Source organism: Ursus arctos, chromosome X, assembly GCF_023065955.2.
Source record: "Ursus arctos isolate Adak ecotype North America chromosome X, UrsArc2.0, whole genome shotgun sequence".
NCBI classification, from domain to species: domain Eukaryota; kingdom Metazoa; phylum Chordata; class Mammalia; order Carnivora; family Ursidae; genus Ursus; species Ursus arctos.
In genome coordinates this window covers 106148855-106167864 of record NC_079873.1, presented here as the reverse complement: position 1 = coordinate 106167864, position 19010 = coordinate 106148855, and the positions used below count along the sequence as shown (strand labels likewise).

The window sequence follows — 19010 nt, the reverse complement described above, 5'->3', positions numbered from 1 at the left end:
AACTAATCACAGCACTTAAGAAAATATTGGATTTGACAAATTTCTGTAGGCCTCCCTATCTTTGTCGACGTGAATATATATCTTACATTACTGTAGTCAGTGTATTTTGTATGCTGCTTTTTTCCACTTCAGCTTATTTTTCCATGTACTGTAATTATTGTCGGAGCTGCATGCTTAGTCCTTCAAGTTGACTAACGGTCATTTTCTCCACCCTGATGTCCCCCTCTGGCTCCATTGAGCATCTTCACATAACTGTTCATCCTGTTGTGCAGTAGCTGTAAGATAAGCTCTTAAGAGTGCAGTTATGGAGTCAAAGGGGTAGGACCATGTGTCTGACTCTTTTGATGTGTGCTCCCAGACCTCGGCCCAAATCTCAACCCTGCCCCATATTTACTAAGCAAGTTACCGAAGCTTTCAAAAGCCTTGATTGCCACGTCAGGAAATGGGAATACTACACCAATATCCGGAATGGTTGGGAGGATAAAATTGGAAAAATGAGGTGTGCAGAGCCCCCGTTGCAGCAGCTGGCACAGACAACTTACTCCATGTGTGGTAGCTGCCGGCAGCTGGTGGTGACTGTGGTGTGATACCACGAATGTGATTCTGGCTTGCCAGCACTTGTACAGACCCCTTGCACCCAGCATTGGATAAGGAATGATGGAGAGGGATCGCTCTACATCCAGGCCCTTCTCCTGTGGGAGATGAACCCAGGCCTCAGCTAGGTGCTACTTTCAGATGTTGGGTTTCTGCTGTCGGGACTCTAGACCTGTGCATTTCTGGCAGACGGGTTAAAGCAAGCGATGCAGCCCAGTGTGAATCGAGTGTTGTAGAACTGCAGAGGAGGGAGTGGTCAGTTCTGTTCTGTCTAATTAGGAAGTGGAGCTTTGTTAGAGGCGATGTTTGCTGAGCCAGGGCTTACATGGGGTGTATTTTGTATGCTGCTTTTGGGGAAACATCTGGTAGGTGGGGAAACCTAGATCATCCTGGGCAAAGGGAACACCATGGACAAAGCACAGAGGTCTGATTGTAGACAGTGCTTGAGGAATGGTGAAGGCTTTCACTTAGTTCGGAGTGCAGAACAGTGTGGGAGAAAAGCCTGCAGACACCAGCTGCAAGTGACACCACGGGGCCCTCGAATTGTGTCCCTAGGAGTTTAGTCTTCATTCTGTAGGCACCGCAGAATGGCAAATGTTTGGAGATGCATTTTGGTTGCATAACTGGCTATTGTAATGCTTGCTCTTTTATGTGTGGTCTGTATCATATTTTTGTTCATAGAAAGTGACAAAAAGGGCCAACGTAAAAATGCCCTAAAGCATATGGTTTTTTAAAAATGTTTTTGGTGTTTTAATGACACTGACAGAAATATTGACTTCTGCATTTTTGTCCATTACAGGATTCTGCTCTAATACTTGATGTTCCTCTGGGCGTGATCTCCAGAATTGAAAAAATGGGAGGCGCGACAAGTAGAGGAGAAAATTCCTATGGTCTAGATATTACTTGTAAAGTAAGAGATTCAGTACTTTCTTATGTGAAAAAAGATACATTAGTGTTGAATGATGAGTAACAATTAATGGGGGGGTTAAAAAAAAAGAATTGAACACCCTGGTTCATCTAAGGCCCGAAAATGGTTCTTCCCTCATGATCAGGCTTCCAAAACCTCCTGGGGACATAGTTCCTCTTACAGAGACCTGCGAGGATTCAGACCTGTCCTTCTGTCAGCTTGACCGGATAGGAAGAAAACTTATGGATAGAATTTTCACACTTTTTAGATTTTGCCTGAGTCTGCTCCTGGTGTCCCTTTATGTCATGTGTTACCAGCTAGACATCTTCACACAGTGAAAGGAAAGAGAAATTTAAGAGATTTTACCCTCTGTGAACCTTTCTAACTTTTGCTTAGTTTTCAGAGGTCACACTTGGCTTTGGCCTGGTGGGGGGGCAGAGATTTAACGATAATAACATTTGTACTCAGCTGTAATAGTAACTGTTTGTTGAGCACCTGTGTCGGAGCAGACACATGCTAGGCGCTTTGTGTTCAGTCCTCAGGGTAACCCTCTGAGATGGACGGTCATGTCTCCATTTTATCATTACGAAGCCTTAAGCCTAAGAAGAGTTAGGTCACTGAGCTAAGATTGTCCAACGAATGGCAAAGTTGGGATCCAAATACAGTGAGATGATCATTTTGCAGACAACAGGATAAACCTTCTGGCAAGAAAACTTCCTTTCTAGGTATTAAGTGTCAGACAGTTATAATCCAAACAGAATAATAATAGAATAGAATAACATCCAATCCCAGAAAGAGCTCGAAGGGGTTTGAAGGTCATCTGTTCCAGTGGTTCCCATGGCTAGATCTGGGAGATGTGACCTTTGGTCAGGCACTGTGATTTCTTAAAGCTAGTCTCCTATAATTTTGTTTTGATTATGAATATGGTATGTTTGTTTTATTGCCTCTAGTTTACAAAAGATGAAGACTAACTAGTACGTTCTATCACAGACCAAGGGATTGTGTGGTCGTTAGGCCTGAACTGAAATTCTCCATCACTGCCCACCTTGGCTTCTTCTGATTTTTGTTTTAATCCAAGCTACCTTAAATGCCCTATTTATGATCCCAGCTACTGTCTTCACTCTGGGGCCCAGAAATACAGGGATTTACTTTTAAGGAAGTGTTTTTGCATTTTGCATAAAAGGATCCATGGGAGTAGAGCGTTATATTGCAGTACTCAAGGGAAAATGGGGGTGCTAATATTGACGACTTTGAAAGCGACTTTCATTCTAATAGAATTTTTTAAAAGTCCTATTTGTCACCTTGTCAATAGGAAGAATTTGTATTTAAATATTAGTCCCCCCAAAGTTAATAAGATAAAGCACATTCTTACCTTTTGACTGTTTATTATAAAAACAAGGGGCTTTGGGACAACTCACCAGGCATCACTCGCAAATGTTACACATACCTTTATTTCTTGGAATTAGTGTTGAGCACCAAGACGACGGCCTAGAACAGTGTTGTAGCTCAGCCTGTTCATTCCGTTATCTCCCTGGGAACTGCAGTGTCACGAGAATCAAGTCCCATGTTCTCAGGAACAGACCTGAAGGTGCTAGAAAGGGAACTGCTGTGGCGGGGTGGAGGTGGACTCTGCCGGCTCGCAGAGGTCGGCCGCAGCTGGAGTCAAGAGCCCTAATACAGCTGTTGCTCTAGGGAGACGGGTCGTTCTCAGCCCTACAGCTTTGGTCCTGCCAGCTGTGCACACGGGGATTTCTGCTTGCTGGCAGCATCTTTCGCCTGGGGGAATGTCAGTCCCGGAGGACGTTGTCTAGCAGCAGAGGAGAAGGTAGCTCTGAATATGTGAATTTTTACCGCCAGGCACCCCACCAGCCCTTGCTGACAACTTGGAGCCTTAAAAAAAAAAAAAGACGAAGCCAAACCTTAACCACCTCGAAACCTGCTCTTCCATGTCTAACCCCTGTTTACTCGCTTTAAGGACTGTGGTATTTTGAGGTCGGCAGCGATGGGTGTTGTTTCTCTAGAGATGCGTTATAGAAATGATGTTTCCATATATCAGCCCTTTGGTACTGTTGCAACGGGGGTGTGTTTACTCGGACTCGTTTCTTATAGCGAGGCTGGGTGCATTGTCATGTGACCCACTTGTCAGACAGGCCGAGGGGGGCTGTGAGGCTCTTCTGCCACAAGGCTTTTCTCAGGGACCCTGCCCTGACGAGTCAGCCCCTAAGGAGACCAGGTGGAACTTACCACTTCGGATATGCTCGTATTTCTGTTGCAGATTTGGTGAGCTGCCGCCTGTGAGTCATTTGCCTTTTCCATTTCAATTTTCTTGTTGGCAAGATGAGGTAGTAATTCTTTCTGTCCTTTAATTACATCTGAATCAGATGGCAATAAGAAGTTGCTTGAATCCCTTGTGCTTTGGCACATAGAAAGTAGTTGTTGGAATCACTGATGGATCAGAATAAATGGTTATCTAGAAATGGTCTAAATTCTGGCCAAGTGGTTAAGAACAATGATGTTACGAAGTTATCAGCTGACACCAGGCTGTTAGGAGGAAAATTCTGCACAGGTCTTTGAGCCCCACAGATCCTCGGCTATCCAACACTGTGCTCGTGGCTCAGTTGTAAACCCTTTTGAGGCATGTCATCTCATTGAAATTATTATTCCCTTTGATTTGACTACTGCTTTGCATCATGAGCCAACAACTAATATCCCAGTTTCCCTGGAATATGTTGTGAATTGGTTTTTGGATTTTATTCAGTTCTGTGCTTTTAAAAATGAAAGCACAGAATTCTAGAGCTGGCAAGGCCCAGTAGATACCATCTGTACAGAGAGTGAGCAGTCCTGGGTCACTCCGTAGAGGCCTTTGGGTCTAGTTCTTTATACCGCCTCTGCTGCCAGTGGCATTCTGGGATGTCCCGTATACAGCAAGGCCTTTGCTAGTCCTCCATGCCAAAGACTTAGGAAGCTTTAAATGCGCTCCTGAGATACCAAATGAAAAGCAGTTTGAAAAAATGTAAAGATCATGACATCCAAGAGGCCAGGGACCAGCTTAGCTCTCTCCTTCCTGAAGTCTCCCACGGGGCTCGTTTTTCTGAATTGAATTGGTGTTTTGAGTGCTCAGCCACTCGGTCACAGCACCGTGATTGATTTAGGAGACAACCTAAACAGCTCTAGCTTTGAAAGTAAGACAGAATGTTATATGTTTGATAGGTAATACAACTTGATATTTCAGGGAGATTTTTTGGTGGTCTATGTAGAATACTGTGCAAGTCAACTTGATGGGAAGAATATGTTCCTTTACTTGTATGAGAGCTTAAAGTGCCAATCATTTCCTGATTTGTTAGAATGAGACTTGAAAGTAGCATGAGGGAGAGGGAGGGGGCTTCTGTATTTTCATGACATGTTTGACAATTTTGAGCTCACATGTGATAGTAGGTACACATTTGAGAAGTTCTGTGAATAAAATACTCTTTTATAGGGAAAGCAGCGCACACACCAGTTGAAGTAGAGAGACACCGTGGATGGTGTGCGAGGCAAGGGTTGGTTTTTCCGGCTATAAAACGATGTTAGCTCTGTCCTCTCTTTAACACTAGTTGCTTTGTCTTTACGTTCGTGACTACGATGGGAATATTTTGAGGTGTTCTTAAACTGGATATCTCAAAATGTCACACAAAACAGTGATTTTCTTAATAATCTAGATTAACTGCCCTTTCAGGTAAGTGAATCTTCCACTCCTTTAGTTGAAGAGATTTTTTGCTAAGGAATGTCACTTTATTTGAAGACTGAACTGTCAAATTTCTCTGCTCCCCCCCCCACCAGGACATGAGAAACCTGAGGTTCGCGCTGAAACAGGAAGGCCACAGCAGAAGGGATATGTTTGAGATCCTCACAAGATACGCCTTTCCCTTGGCCCACAGTCTGGTAAATTCCAGGGTTCTTCCCAGCGCCGGGAGGTTCTCCGGTGTCTCCCCTTTCATTTACTCTCTGCACCAGCTTCCCGGTGTGCCGTGTGTGCCAGGGTGTTTATTAAAGGGGATTGAAGCATTCCCAGGAGGAGCAGGCCTCTCCTCTGCCGGTCTGTGTGGGATGGCCCGCGCCCGGTGACTGAAGCATCACCCAGCGTAGTCTGTGCTCTCCCTCCCCCAGTGTGCCCCTGGCCTTGGCTCATCCTCTTTAAAGGCATGAGGCAGTGAGGCGGACTGTGGCACCTTCCTTTTGCCACCAGGCCTTGCTGGCATCCTCTCTCCCCTCTCCCTCTGCTCTGCTCAGCTCTAAACAGACTTAGAGGCAAGCACATGCTAAAGGGAGAGCAAGGAAATAATTCTTTAAAATATATATATATATATATGCCTTTACTTTGAGTCTAGGACGAGTGTGGCACTGTGTGGACAGAAGGGGATGAAAGAGAACATTTGTAATGTAGCCCTTCTCCCTGAGGCTGTCTTTTAGGTTTTTTGGCAATAAGGGCCTGAGATTTTTTTTTCTGGTGAGACAAGGTTTCTCTCTTCCCACATTTCATCAAGAGTTGTTCCGGGCAAAGGAAATTCATGGTTGATGGAAGGGACAATTATACAAAGACTGGAGGTCTAGAAAGATTTATGAAGTACTCCTCATGAGTCATATGTTGATTACAGATGCAGATGTAATGCTTAAAACGAATGTAATGATAGAGAGTTGAACACATTTTCAGCCTTTTCTCAGTTTTTGATTAAATGTGTGATGTAAAACCTATTTCAGTACTAAACAATTTCTTTAACGATTAGGGCAAAGAGAGTTTTATGAGAACACATCTTTGGAATATTTATGAAAGTGAGAATGTAAGTCTAATCCACGAAAATTCAGTTAGGGAACGTGTTCTATCTTGGGCTTTGTGTATCTGGCCCCGGATTATCAGAAATTTGAAGAATGGCTCACACAACAGGTTTGAGGGAGCAGAGGCCCCAGTCCATCTCCTGTAAGATCCCCTTTCTCTGACATCTTTTCTCTCTATTAGGGTTTACACCCCTAAAAAGTCAAGTATTAGTCCAGCTTTCTCCTAAACTACTGGCCCATTTCTCGCCTCCATCCAAACTTCTGGAAAGAACATTCTAGTCTGGTCTCGTCTCCAGTTTATTCATTCCTCCAACCCTTTTCAGTATCTGGCTTTACTGTAGGTACCTTCTGGAACTGAGGCTCTCTTACTGGGCAAATCTAGTGGCTCACTTCAGTCTTCATTCTGTTTGCTCTTCCTCCAGCATTCAACGGTTTGGAGTACCCCATGCTAGTAAGTCCTGGTTTCTGTGTTATTCTGGCACCTTGACTGTCCTTCCCTGTCTCCACTGCCCCTGTCTTTTCCTTCATGGACCATGTCTGTTGGTGGTCCCCTTTCAGCCACCTTCTCATGTTACTCACTTTGCCTTGATGGTTTCATTTCATCCCATTGCATAATCTGTCATTACCATATGGGTGATTTCGAAATCTAGCCCTGACACTGGCATCCAGTGAATGTAAGCAGCCTAACACTCAAACATCTTCCTCTGGGAGCCCTTGAGCATCACAGGCTTGCTGTCTCCTCCAACCTCTTCGCAGCTCACCAGTCCTGCTCTGCAGCCTACATGCCCCTCAATGAGGAAGATCCCCAGTTGCTCAGGTTTGAGAACTTGAAGTCAAGTATCTCATTCTCCCCATGCCTTGCCTCCCAGAGCTACATATTTTTTAATAATATTTTTTTATTATATTATGTTAGTCACCATACAGTACATCCCCAGCTCTTGATGTGAAGTTCCATGATTCACCACTTGCATATAACACCCAGTGCACCATGCAATCAATACGTGCCCTCCACCGGTCTATCCCATTCCCCCACCCCCTGAAGCCCTCAGTATAGTCTCTCATGGTTCATTCCCCCTTCTGATTACCCCCCCTTCATTCTTCCCTTTCTTCTCCTACTGATCTTCCTACTTCTTATGTTCCATAAATGAGTGAAACCATATGATAATTGTCTTTCTCTGCTTGACTTATTTCACTTAGCATTATCTCCTCCAGTCCCGTCCATGTTGCAGCAAATGTTGAGAAATCGTTCTTTTTGATGGCTGAGTAATAGCTACACCGGTTCCAAATCCTGTAGGTTCTACTTACTGGTGACTCTCACATATTTCTTCCCGTTTCTACTTGTGCTTCCTATCTTAAGCCATGCTTCCCAACTGGTTTTTCTTCTTTCAGTTTCTCTCCTTCCAATTTATTCTACACAGTGCTGCCAGTGGTTTTTTAATTGAACTACAATCATGTCACTGTGTCCCACTCTCCACAAAAACAAAAACAAACACAAACTCAAGGGCTTCCCATGGCTTATACCCTACATTCCAAGCACATAGAACTGTCCTGTGCTCCTCCGATATACATAGAACTTTCAGAGCAGATTCTTTGGTTTTTCTATCCCCTTTACTTGCAGGCTTCTTGTCTCTTTAAAGCCCATCCGCCACCTTGCTCAGCCCTAGGTCCTTTTATATACCATCTGTGTTCCCCTCCCTGGCCCCCTGTAGGGTTTGTCTTGCCTCTCACTTGTTAGACTTTGCAGGTCCCTCTATTAGAGCACTTACCTCAGTCTGCCTTATGTAATAATTATGTAGGAATTGCCTGCCTCCTGCTATACTATGGGCTTATCAAGGCGGGGAGCCGCCATTATTTCTCTCTCTCACCTCACCGTAATGACTTCTGCTTGGGAGTTGTATAACGATGGCTTTTTTATTGAACTCAGGTTTAGTAGAAAGTGAAGGAAAAATCCATTTTATGGAAACATATGGGAAGAATTTCTGGATGTTGTGCATTTAGCACCAGAGCCTAGGATTCTGGGTTGCTGTCATTGGAGTAGTCCACAGAGGAGTTGCTTTCTTGTCTGTGGTACTTGGCCTTAGTTTTTGTACCTGCGCTAGAAATCCCTACTCTTTCTTGGGAAGTCAGTAAAGTGACAAACTTTAGAAAAAGTGTCAGCCGGATTGCTTATGCAAAGTTTTGGAAAATTATATTCCCTAAGTTTTAACTACTGAAGTCATCTTTAAAAAAAAAAAAGTTAAACTAGTCACTGAAACAATACAAGATACAGATAAAAAGAGATCAGCTTTTGCCATGGCTTTTGGAATATCTGTTCCTGCTATTCCAGTCAACATGTACAACTGTCTTGTAAATCAAATTCATTTCGGGGTACCAGGTTGGGTGGTGTTGGGGAGCTGGGAGGGCAGATGGGGAGGAATACGGGATGAAGGAATGATACCTAGTCCCATTTGGGGATGTGACAGAAGTGATAGGATACATGTGTCTGGCCCCGAAATGGACCAGTTACCTTCAGTGCTGTAAGAGAAATGCAGAGGAAATCCACTGGGGATTCACAGGAAGAAGAGAACACATCCAACCTACATGGAAAAGCCTGCATGAAATTTGATAGTCGTTTGGGTTGAACCTCGAAGGATGGTGATCATTTCCGGTGGAAGAAGTGGAGTTTCAGGCAGAGGCAAGACTCTGACCCTTGACACAGCAGAAGGAAAGCTGGAAGCATTGCAAAGTGTTTACGAGGGTAGCCGGGTGCTGTTTGGTTGAAGCGTGGGGAAGAGGAGCTGGGCTCATGTGGTGGAAGGCTTTGCTAGGGAAGGAGCTAATACCTGGGGAAGTAGTGGAGACCTACGGAAGGTTTCGAAATAAGTGACAGAACTGAATACAAGGTTATGAAGACTAGACAGGAGCAGAGAGCTCCTGGAGCCTGGAGCCTGGGAGGGGGAGTCAGAGGGCCAGGTGAAAGGTCCACAGCATCTGAACTAGGACCCGGCAGTGCAGGTGGCCAGGCGGGGTGGGGGATGACAAGCTTGGGCAGCAGTTTGGTGAGAGAGGACAGCGAGGAAGGCTGAATCATCTTCCCTCTGGGGTTTGCGGCTTGAGTGATGACGAGGGTGGGACACCGTTGACAGAGCAGGAAAGTCAGAAAAGGGTTTTCTTTGAGGAAACAGGTGGAAGACAGGGCAAGGAGGGAGGGATAGGGAGTTCTGTTTTGTTCGTGTGGCTGTTAGCATTGTTTTGGCTTTTTGGCTGAATTGACAGCAGCGATTTCAGGTCTGCTCCTCAGAAAAGGGTCTAGAGATGTAGGTTTGAAATCATGGTTCTTAATCTGTTTGGAGCTATGGATTCCTTTGTTGATATGATACAAATTATAGTTTCTCATCCCCGGAAGAGTGCACTTACATGCAAAACTTTACATAACATTTTAGGGTTTCAGTCCCTCTGAAGCTTATCTATGGGTCCCAGGTTGGTTAAGTAACCCTGGTGTATAATAGAGAAGTCTAAACAAAACCAGTTCGCTTGGAAGCTGAGAAAGGTGAATGAATGTATTTGTGGGAGGTGAGAGGAGCCTTGCTTGTGGGAGGTGAGAGGGGAGAAAGGATCTTTCTGAAGCAGGATTCTGGGGAAGGCAGAGGGGGATGGGGTTAAGCCCAGTTTGTAGGGCAGTTTTGGAAAGGAGAAGGGACAATTATTCCTCTGAGACAGGAGGGAAAGAAAAGTTTTCAAACTGCCACAGTGGGGAACGCAAGAGTGTGCCAGAAAGGGATTTCCTGGAAGCCTAATCTAAGCCTGATTGCGCTGAACAATACAAAGGGCCCTGCTTGAGAAATATCACTTTGTTAGTATTATTGAAACTGTTAAACCAGCTGCAGATTATCTCAGTGATTTTTTTTTTTAATTGTAAGCATTTGAGGTCAGAAGTAAGCTTGCTGTTGTATCCATGAAATGGTATCTGAAGGCCAGGAGAGCTGGGTTCTAACTCCAGCCGTAGGGTGAATGGTGTACAAGTTGGCTTTTTGCTCTCAGACCACCCCTTTGGCTCTGTCTGGCCTCCTTCCCCATTAGCATTTTCACCACTCAGTGTCTTCAAGTCGGGACTCAAGCTTTGAATTGAACTTGAGCAGTTTAGCTACAGAGTCAGCCCCACCTGTTCATTTGATTGTTTCCATATTATGTCAGTCCAGTCAGGCTTAGACATTGTTCCCTTAACATTTTCTACTTCAGCCTAAGTGTTTATTTTCTTGCTGTATTTTGTTTTGCCTTATAAACACTAGAAACTGTACCAATTTCACCAGCTACCTTATGACTCAACGCTACTTCAAGGTAAATGATACATCTTTATAAGAGATGTGACAACGTTGGGGCGCCTGGGTGACTCATCAGTGGGTTAAGCATCTGATTCTTGGTTTTGGCTCAGGTCCTGATGTCAGGGTCCTGGGATTGAGTCCCACATCGGGCTCTGCACTCAGTGGGGAGTCTGCTAGAGATTCTCTCTCTGCCTTTCCCTCTGCCCCACCCTGCCCCCGCCTCAGAAAAAAATAAATCTTGAAAAAAGAAATGTGACAATGCTTCTGACATAATTTTTTAAATGCAAGAACAAAAATTGTGTAAATCTGAACAGAGCCTGATAGTGCTACCGAAGTGAGTAATTAATTGTTGGGGTGGTTCGTTCAATGCCAGAGGTCTTCTTTCATTGATTTCCTTTATTGTTGGCTCATTTTTCACTCAGCTGGGATAACCAGAGAGAATATAAATTTTAGATGAGTGTTTCACTGTTAATCCCACCGTATTATTGAGTCATGAAATCCATTTACTAGGTCACAATGAGCATTTTTAAATGGACTAGAAGAGAGAATATTAAGAGCATAATACATACCACGGGTACGTATGGTTTTGTTAGATATTTGTTTCAGAGGTGTGTATGCGTGCGCGCGCACGTGTGTGTGTGTGTACAGGATGGTGGTCATGGTGCAAAGTGTATGGCTTTCTGTTAATCATAATCTAGAAAGTTTGAAAAACAATCGTTCAGATAATGGTAGAATATGTAGGATAAAATGGGCTTTGTGTCGATTTAGGCATCAGTAAAGGCACTGACATCTGTCTTTACAGCTATAGGCATGCATGGACTTTCCTGAAGGGTGTTTAAGTGAAGGGCTAGAGTTTTGACAAAAGTCATGGAGTGGAGCCTCACACAGGGAAGTGGAGAGCTGGAAGGAGTGGAGACCGGGGTGCAGTTGCCAGGCTCATGGCAGCCATGGATGAGGGAGAGCCAGAGAGACGACTTATTTCCAGAGCCTTGCTGGTGTGTGCTCACGAGCACATGCTAGGCAGTCCAGCGGCCTGTGTCTGAATCTGGCTCAGTCGCTTACCTGCTTGGTTACTTTGGCAGCCACATAATATTTATGTGCTTCAGTGTTCTCATCTGTAATGGGGATAATAACCATCTCTGCCCCATAGAGTTTTTGTGAGGATTAAACGTAAACTGTTTACAAGTGCCTGGCACACAGTAAGTGCCCGTTGAATGTCAGCTGTGCAGTCGTGCACCATTTTCCCAGCAGGTGCAAAGAAGAAGGATGATTGCCCCAACACACTTCCCCCCCCCGAATATTAATTAAGTAATTGTGATAATATGTGAGACACTTTAAGCCCCTTAAAAGAAAGACGCTATGTGGATAAGGTTGCTATCCTTATTAACAACCCATTGGTTGTACTTGGATAGAGGATTAGTTGAAAGTCTTAAATTTCAGTCCAGAAAGCATCTGAACTAGAAATGTGAAATAGGGGCAGCAGTGATCGTCTTCAGAAAAGGTTTTCCCATTGTTTTTTCTGTCCACGCAGGCCTCCCGCTTCCAGGGTAGTGTGGCTCATTCGGGTGTGTGTGTCTCTGCGCTCTGTACTTTCCTGTGCCATTCTGGGTTAAGCTCTTGGGCGTTGCAGTGTGTTCTGCCTCTTGTTACTCTGTGACCGTGTTAGCACTCATGTAGTTGCAAAGGTTTTTGGTGTGTTGTTTGCTTTGGTAAACTTGACCTCCGTGTGGATGGTAGGAATAGGCACAGGAGAGAAGACTGCTGGCTGTGCTTTTGAGAGAGTGAAACAGCTGGGCTTCAGGGCCTTTTCTGTGGAGACCAACAGCCTTCCACGGACTGAAGGCGTGACGCTTCCTACCGTGGGCAGCCCAGGGCAGCGAGGTGTTAGAAACGGCCGCACCTTTCAGGAGAGGGCCCGGCTGCCTTTGCTTCTCAGAGTCTTTGCCGCTTGCTTCTTTTTGCCTAGCTTTGGTGAACCACATCAAACCGTGTCCATACAGCTTAAGCACTGTGTCATTTCTACCTTGTGTCCACTCTGGCTCAAGTCCAATTGTACTTGCTTGTAAAAATGATTGCATAAAAATTACCAAAGCGGGTGATGGGGGCGCACATCTTTTTCAATTGCTCAAATGAGAGGTGTAAATGATCCTGTGAATAGGCAATTAACAACAAGGGTACTTTTCCCTGGGCCTTCATTTTTCAGTCCAGAATTGGGGAAATTTTTATAAATTGCTTTGAGGTTTTAAAAATCTCAGACTGAAATTTAGTGGACTCTTACTTCCTAGGCTGACCACAGAATAGATAAAAGCAGACAGCTCATTTTCAGAAGCAAACTGAGGGCTTCAGAGGGGAGGGGGGTGGGGGAATGGGGTAGGCTGGTGATGGGTAGTAAGGAGAGCACGTATTGCATGGTGCACTGGGTGTTACACGCAACTAATGAATCATCGAACTTTACATAAAAAACCAGGGATGTACTGTATGGTGACTAACATAATATAATAAAAAATATTATTATTAAAAAATTTAATTTAATTTAAAAAATAAAAAAAGAAGGCAGTTGAAATGAGAAGCAGTACTGTGCATACACGCACACGTGTAACACGCACACACAGCGCACACACAGACACACACCTGCTTTTCAGCCTAGATGTGGCTTTAGGACTGAAGCAGGTCTCAGTTCTCTGTCTTCTCTTTGGCTAGGACTCTTTTTTCCTTGGATAAGCAGTAAATGTGACCAACTGAGGGTCTCATCACGCTTCCTGCCGCCTCTAGGACTTGGCCTTTGGTCTCTTTCACTCTCTGTCTTCTCCCTGCTGCCCATCTCCTGGAACCGTGCTCCCTGCAGGACTTGCCCCGCGTGGCCATCCGTGTTCAGAATCCCAGTGTTCACTGCCTGCCGGCACGTGCTCAGCAGCCGCTCCCTTCAGAGCTCATCCCACTTCTCGCCCTCCCACGCCAGGGGAGCTATTCTTTTGAATGTGATTCAAGACACTGCGAGTGCTCAAGCCACCTCTCCTTAAATGTTTTTAAACTACTGAGTAGCCAGCCACGAGAGGATGTTTGTAAACCACATGTGAAGCATGAGGAAGTCTGATACCTGGAGCGCCCCTCTGGCTCCCGGGGTGTCGTGCTTTGACTTCCACCACGGCGCTCTCCATCCGGGCCTGCTCTGCTGAGTTCTTCCTTGCCGGCTCGTGGTGCCTCATTTCCCAGGATGTTTTTGATTCCTACTTCTGAACTGTTCCTCGGAGCTTTATGGGAATACTCGGAGGCAGTTTGACGTTTCCTTCTGCCTGGCATCTTAGGGCACTCTCGGTGTGGGTCATTGACAAATTAGATTCCCTGTTTGATGTTTTCTGGACCATCCAAGTTTTATGAGTTTGGGCTACACGTTGTTTCAGAGCTGCCTTGTGGCTACAAATTCCTGGTGGGGGACAGCACTAGAGACTTTTTTTTCTCCCTCGATCAACACCGATAATCTGGACAGGTAACCTCCTTGGAGTCTTGGGGGGTTACTTCCTGTTTATCCTTACCCTGAGGTTGTAGCACTTGGGAGGCCAACCTCTACTGAAGGCGGTTTCCAGTCTGATACCCGTCGTGGCATCTTGGGTGGGCCTGGGCCTTTATGTCCTCTGTTTCCTGTACCCCAAAAGGCCGTGAAAATCAATTCTGTGAGGGCCCTGAGGTAAAAGCCAGCACTTTCCTCTTGCTCTCTGCATTCCCATTTGTGGTTAGTGTTTAGCTTCTGAGTTTTTATTCCTCCCTAGCTAGCTCAGTAGAGCATTTTGAAAGAGGTGTCTGTTTTGTCCAGCATTTGTCGATTTTCAGCAGAAGGCTCAGTTAGGGCATCTATACCAGACGCCTCGCCCTGTAGCTTCTGAGATCTGAAGCGCCTGGTCCTCCACCTCTCTAGCTTCTTTTCAGGTTCCTCTGCTTCCTTCTGCTGTCTAAGTGTGGGTCCTCTAGAAAAGTCCATTCTTCCCCTCCTTCTTGTTCTGTACCATCCCCTCAGCAGCCTCTCTCCCTCTCCTGTCTTCCGGCGTTGCCTGTCTGACCTGACTTCCAGATCCAAAGCTTCCTGTTTCCCTTTAGCTGCACTGTAACTTCAGCTGACACCTGAATGTTCCTTTAAAATAATCTCTCCTCTTTCCCTTAAACCTGCTCCTCTGTGCTCCCAGTTTCTTGTGGTATCTTCTTTTCCTCCAAAATCAAGGCCACCATTGGAAGATTTCCCTTTTCCTGAACATTTACTGAATCCAGGGTTTTCCTCTCTTCTTTTCTGAAGTGGTGGAATAGTACTTAGACTGGTTTTCCTGCTTCCTTTCTGTCTCCTGCCCAGTCCACCCCTGCACGTCTTCTCCCTGGGACTCAGCTCTCATTCCCCCACCCCCGAAATGTCAGCAGTTCCTCCCTCTCTGTCAGCAGAAATGCAGACTCCAGTCTCCCCCACTTTTGTGGCCTCACCTCTCAGCTGTCTCCACTTTTTTCGACCCCCTCCTGCACTCTGTCCGTGTTTGCTGATGGCCTCGTATTCGCTGAGTTTGGCTACCATTTGTGCCTTTTTGTCGTCATAGTTATTATCATGTCCAAGGTCGTCTTATCCTTCCAGGCCCATCTCTCTAGAAGTAACCTAGGCATTCTCTGGAGCCCCAAGTGCTTTATCTGTGCTCTCCTCTTTACGTGATCAATAGTTGTGCCCTCTTTGTCGCTGTCCTTTGGAGAATTTCTGACCCCTTAAAGACAGTGCCTGTGTCTTACTCATCTTTTTCTCTACTTAATACCTTGTTCATGGTAGGCCCTTGGTAAATGTTTGTTGAATTAGTATATTAGGGTCAGTAGAGTGAATGAATTAAGAACAAGCATCAACCAAGTCATCAGTAAGAATATTCTGTTTAGGAAGGGCATTTATTCTACAAGCACTACTTTAAATTTTGAAAATAGCTAATATATGTCCATAATTGAAAATTCGGAAAGTATAGAAGGTACTGTTACGGACCCAATGTTTGTGTCCTCCCAGAATCCTATGCTGAAGCTCGAACCCCCCAGTGTGATGGTATTTGGAGATGGGGCTTTTGAGAGGTGATTAGATTAATTTTTTATAATAATTTTTTTATTATATTATGTTAGTCACCATACAGTACATCCCTGGTTTTTGATGTAAAGTTCAATGATTCATTAGTTGCGTATAACACCCAGTGCACCATGCAATACGTGCCCTCCTTACTACCCATCACCAGCCTATCCCATTCCCCCACCCCCCTCCCCTCTGAAGCCCTCAGTTTGTTTCTCAGAGTCCATAGTCTCTCGTGTTAAGAGGGTGGAGTCCCAGGATGGGATTACTGGCCTTAGAGGTAAAGAAAGGGACCCAAATTTATGCTTTCTACCACGTGACGTACAGCAAGCAGGCTGCCCTCTGTAAACCAGGAAGTGGGTCTCACCGGAACCTGGCCATGCTGGCTCCTTGACCTTAGACTTTGCAGCCTCCAGAATTGTGAGAAGTAAATGTTCATTGTGGTGACTTGTTATACTGTCTGGAACTAATTAAGACAGGTATGTTGTAAAAATATCCTGCTCCAAGCACCCTTCGCCAATCCCATTCCCTTCCTTACAGACAACCCGTGTTTTCAGTCTGTTACTGTCCACCCAGTGATAGTTTAAGCCTGTTCATCAGCGTGTTAGTCGTATATGCCTCCTTTGACCCTAGCGGGAGTAAGCCGTATGTGCTCTTCCATACCTTACTTTTACATTTACCACTAGATATCGCCTGATGAGTGGGCTTCTTTACCCTATTTATGACCGTGCAGTACTCTGTTGACCGTACCATGCTTTCTTCAATCCTCTATTGATAGATACTGAGATCATTTCCAGTCATTTGCTGTTACATAAACTGCAGTGGATAGCCTTGTACATACATCATTTTGTGGGTGCTCGTGTATGTTGTAGGATAATTTCTTAGAAGTAGAATTATTGCTATTAACAGATATCCCTAAAAGAAGATGTACTGGCTTTCACTCCAATATGCAGTGTGTCAGAGTGCCTGTTTCCAGACATCCGCTCCAACTCTGTTTCCTATGGCTGCTGTGACACATGACCACAAACTTGGTGGCAAAACAGGAGTCTGTCATCTTACAGCTCTGGAGATCAAAAGTCCAAAATGGGTCTCACTGGACTAACGTCAGGGGGTGTGTGGTGCTGCGTGTCCTCTGGGGGATCTAGGGGAGAGTCCATCCCTTGCATTTTCCATCTTCTAGAGGCACCCACATTCCTTGGCTCACAGCCTCTTCCTCCATCTGCAGAGCCAAAGCGGTGGTTGAGTCCTTTGAATTACTCTGACTTTATCCCATCGTCACTCTCCTTCTCTGATTCCGATTCTTCTGCTTCCTTCCACATCTCAGGACCCTTATGATGACATTGGCACTCCTGGGAAGTCCAGGGTACTCTTCTTGTCTTAAAGTCAGGTGATTAGAAATCTTAATTCCATTGGCAACCTAATTCCTTTTTCTCACGTTTGGTAATATGACACAGGTCACAGGGAGTAGGACGTTGACATCTTTGGGTGACTGTTCTGCCAACTGCACCAATCCAGGATGCTTTCTGATTTTTTGATCTTCACTAATCTAATAGGTGAAAATGTAGCTTTATATTTTTATCTTGTATTTATCCTATTTGACTGGAATTAAATATCTTTTGGTTTGAGCTGTTTGTATTTCTATTGATTCTCTGTGGCTTCTGCCTCTATTTCCTTTGGGATTTTGGTCTTTTTCTTGTTAATTGTAGGAGTTCTTTATGTAATAGCTACACTCGTAATATGAGTTGCAAATACTTTCCCCATATGTCTTTTGACTATAGTGGCTTTTGCCATGGGAATTTTTTAAAATCTTTGTATTTATCAATTTTTTGGCGATGCGGGTCCCTAAGTTCAATAATTCATTAGGAGAATTCAGAAGACTTAACATATAGTCGTCCTCACAAGTGTGATTTATTATAGCAAAAAGTACAGAGGAAAAGCAGCAAAAGGAAAAGGTCTGTGGGATAAAGTCTGGGGGGAAACCAGACACAAACTTGCAGAGTTTTCTCCCAGTGGAGTCACACAGGAGACACCTAATTCCTATAGCAACAAGTTGAGACAACACATGGAAAATGCTACCAACCAGGGAAGCTCAGCACCCAGAGTTTTAATTGGAGGCTGGTTGTGAGGCACCCTCTGCCTAGCATGTACCCAAATCACCACCTCTCAGAAGGAAAGCAGGAGTTAAGCATAAACCACATTTATACAGTTGAGGCACCGTAAACTCCTCTTATCAGTTAGGGAGCAATGGGAACTCTCCCGAGAACCCAGGTTCCCAGAATCCAGCTGAGGGCCAACCTCACAAGCAGACCTCTCTAAGGAGAGCAGCCAGGCCTGCTAGGTTAAACTCTTGTCTGCAGAGTTTTCTTTTATAGCTTCTGGGTTTTATATCCCTGTTAGGGATGTCTTCCCTACTCAGAGTTATAGAAGAATTGTCCCTAGGATATTCCTTTAAAACTTCAGTTTCTTTTTTTAAATGTAAATATTTCATCAATTTGGAATTTATTCAGAGTTACCATGTAAGATATGGATCCAAATCTTTCTTCCACTGTTGTTGCAACACCCACCATTTGTTGACTAATCCACTCATTTGAAATACCACCTTTATCACGCACTTAGTTCTTCTTCTTCGTGTTTGAATTCTGAATGTTTCTTTCCTTGCATTAATCACTCTTCAGGTACCACTAATGTTCTTTTAACCATTGAGGCTTTATAAAATGAAAGGTCTGCTAGGGCAGGCCTCTCCTCCTTCCTCCTGTTTTTCATCCCTTTCCTCCCTGTTTTTGCTCTCCAGGCAATGCCTGCCTGCCTTATGACTAGACGTGGGGAGCTGGGGCTCTTGCCCACTTGTCTGGGAGGACAGACAAATGCATACAATACAGATGCATGTGTACAGGATATCAGGGGAGCAGGAAGTAAGGGGCTTGGTGTCAAGGACATTGTCTTACAGGAGGTGAATCCTGGAAGATGAGTAGGAGTGGTAACCAGGCAGAAATGGCCATGGCCAAGTGCAGGAATGGTATGTGCAAATGTGAAGGGGCTGGACGCGGGCTGGACCCACACATGAGTTGGTGTACATGTGGGGGTAGTGGTGAGAGATGGTGCTGGAGGGGAAGGCTGGGCCCCAAAGCTCGCAGAGCCTATTGTGCCCCACCAAGAAATTCCACTTTATACCTGAACGGGAGGGGAGCCATTCAAGGGATTGAAGCAGGAAAGCGACATTAGATTTTGATTTCAAAAAGATTGCTTGGGCTGCAACATGCGGACTGGATGGAGCAGGGCAGGAGTTTATTTCTGGGAATGTTTGTTACTCACCCAGGTGCATAAT

The 19010-nt window shown here is 44.9% G+C and overlaps 1 protein-coding gene across 6 annotated transcripts in view; it reads left to right on the top strand.

Moving 5' to 3' along the window:
• The window catches only part of MTM1 (myotubularin 1), a 95191-nt gene that overhangs the window by 38865 nt on the left and 37316 nt on the right, over positions 1-19010 (top strand). For all 6 annotated transcript variants that reach the window (XM_026487500.4, XM_044379861.3, XM_057314615.1 and 3 more), the window contains 2 exons: positions 1394-1504; positions 5321-5422. In XM_026487500.4, coding sequence (XP_026343285.1) covers positions 1394-1504; positions 5321-5422 — 213 coding nt within the window. The remainder of the gene's footprint in view (positions 1-1393; positions 1505-5320; positions 5423-19010) is intronic.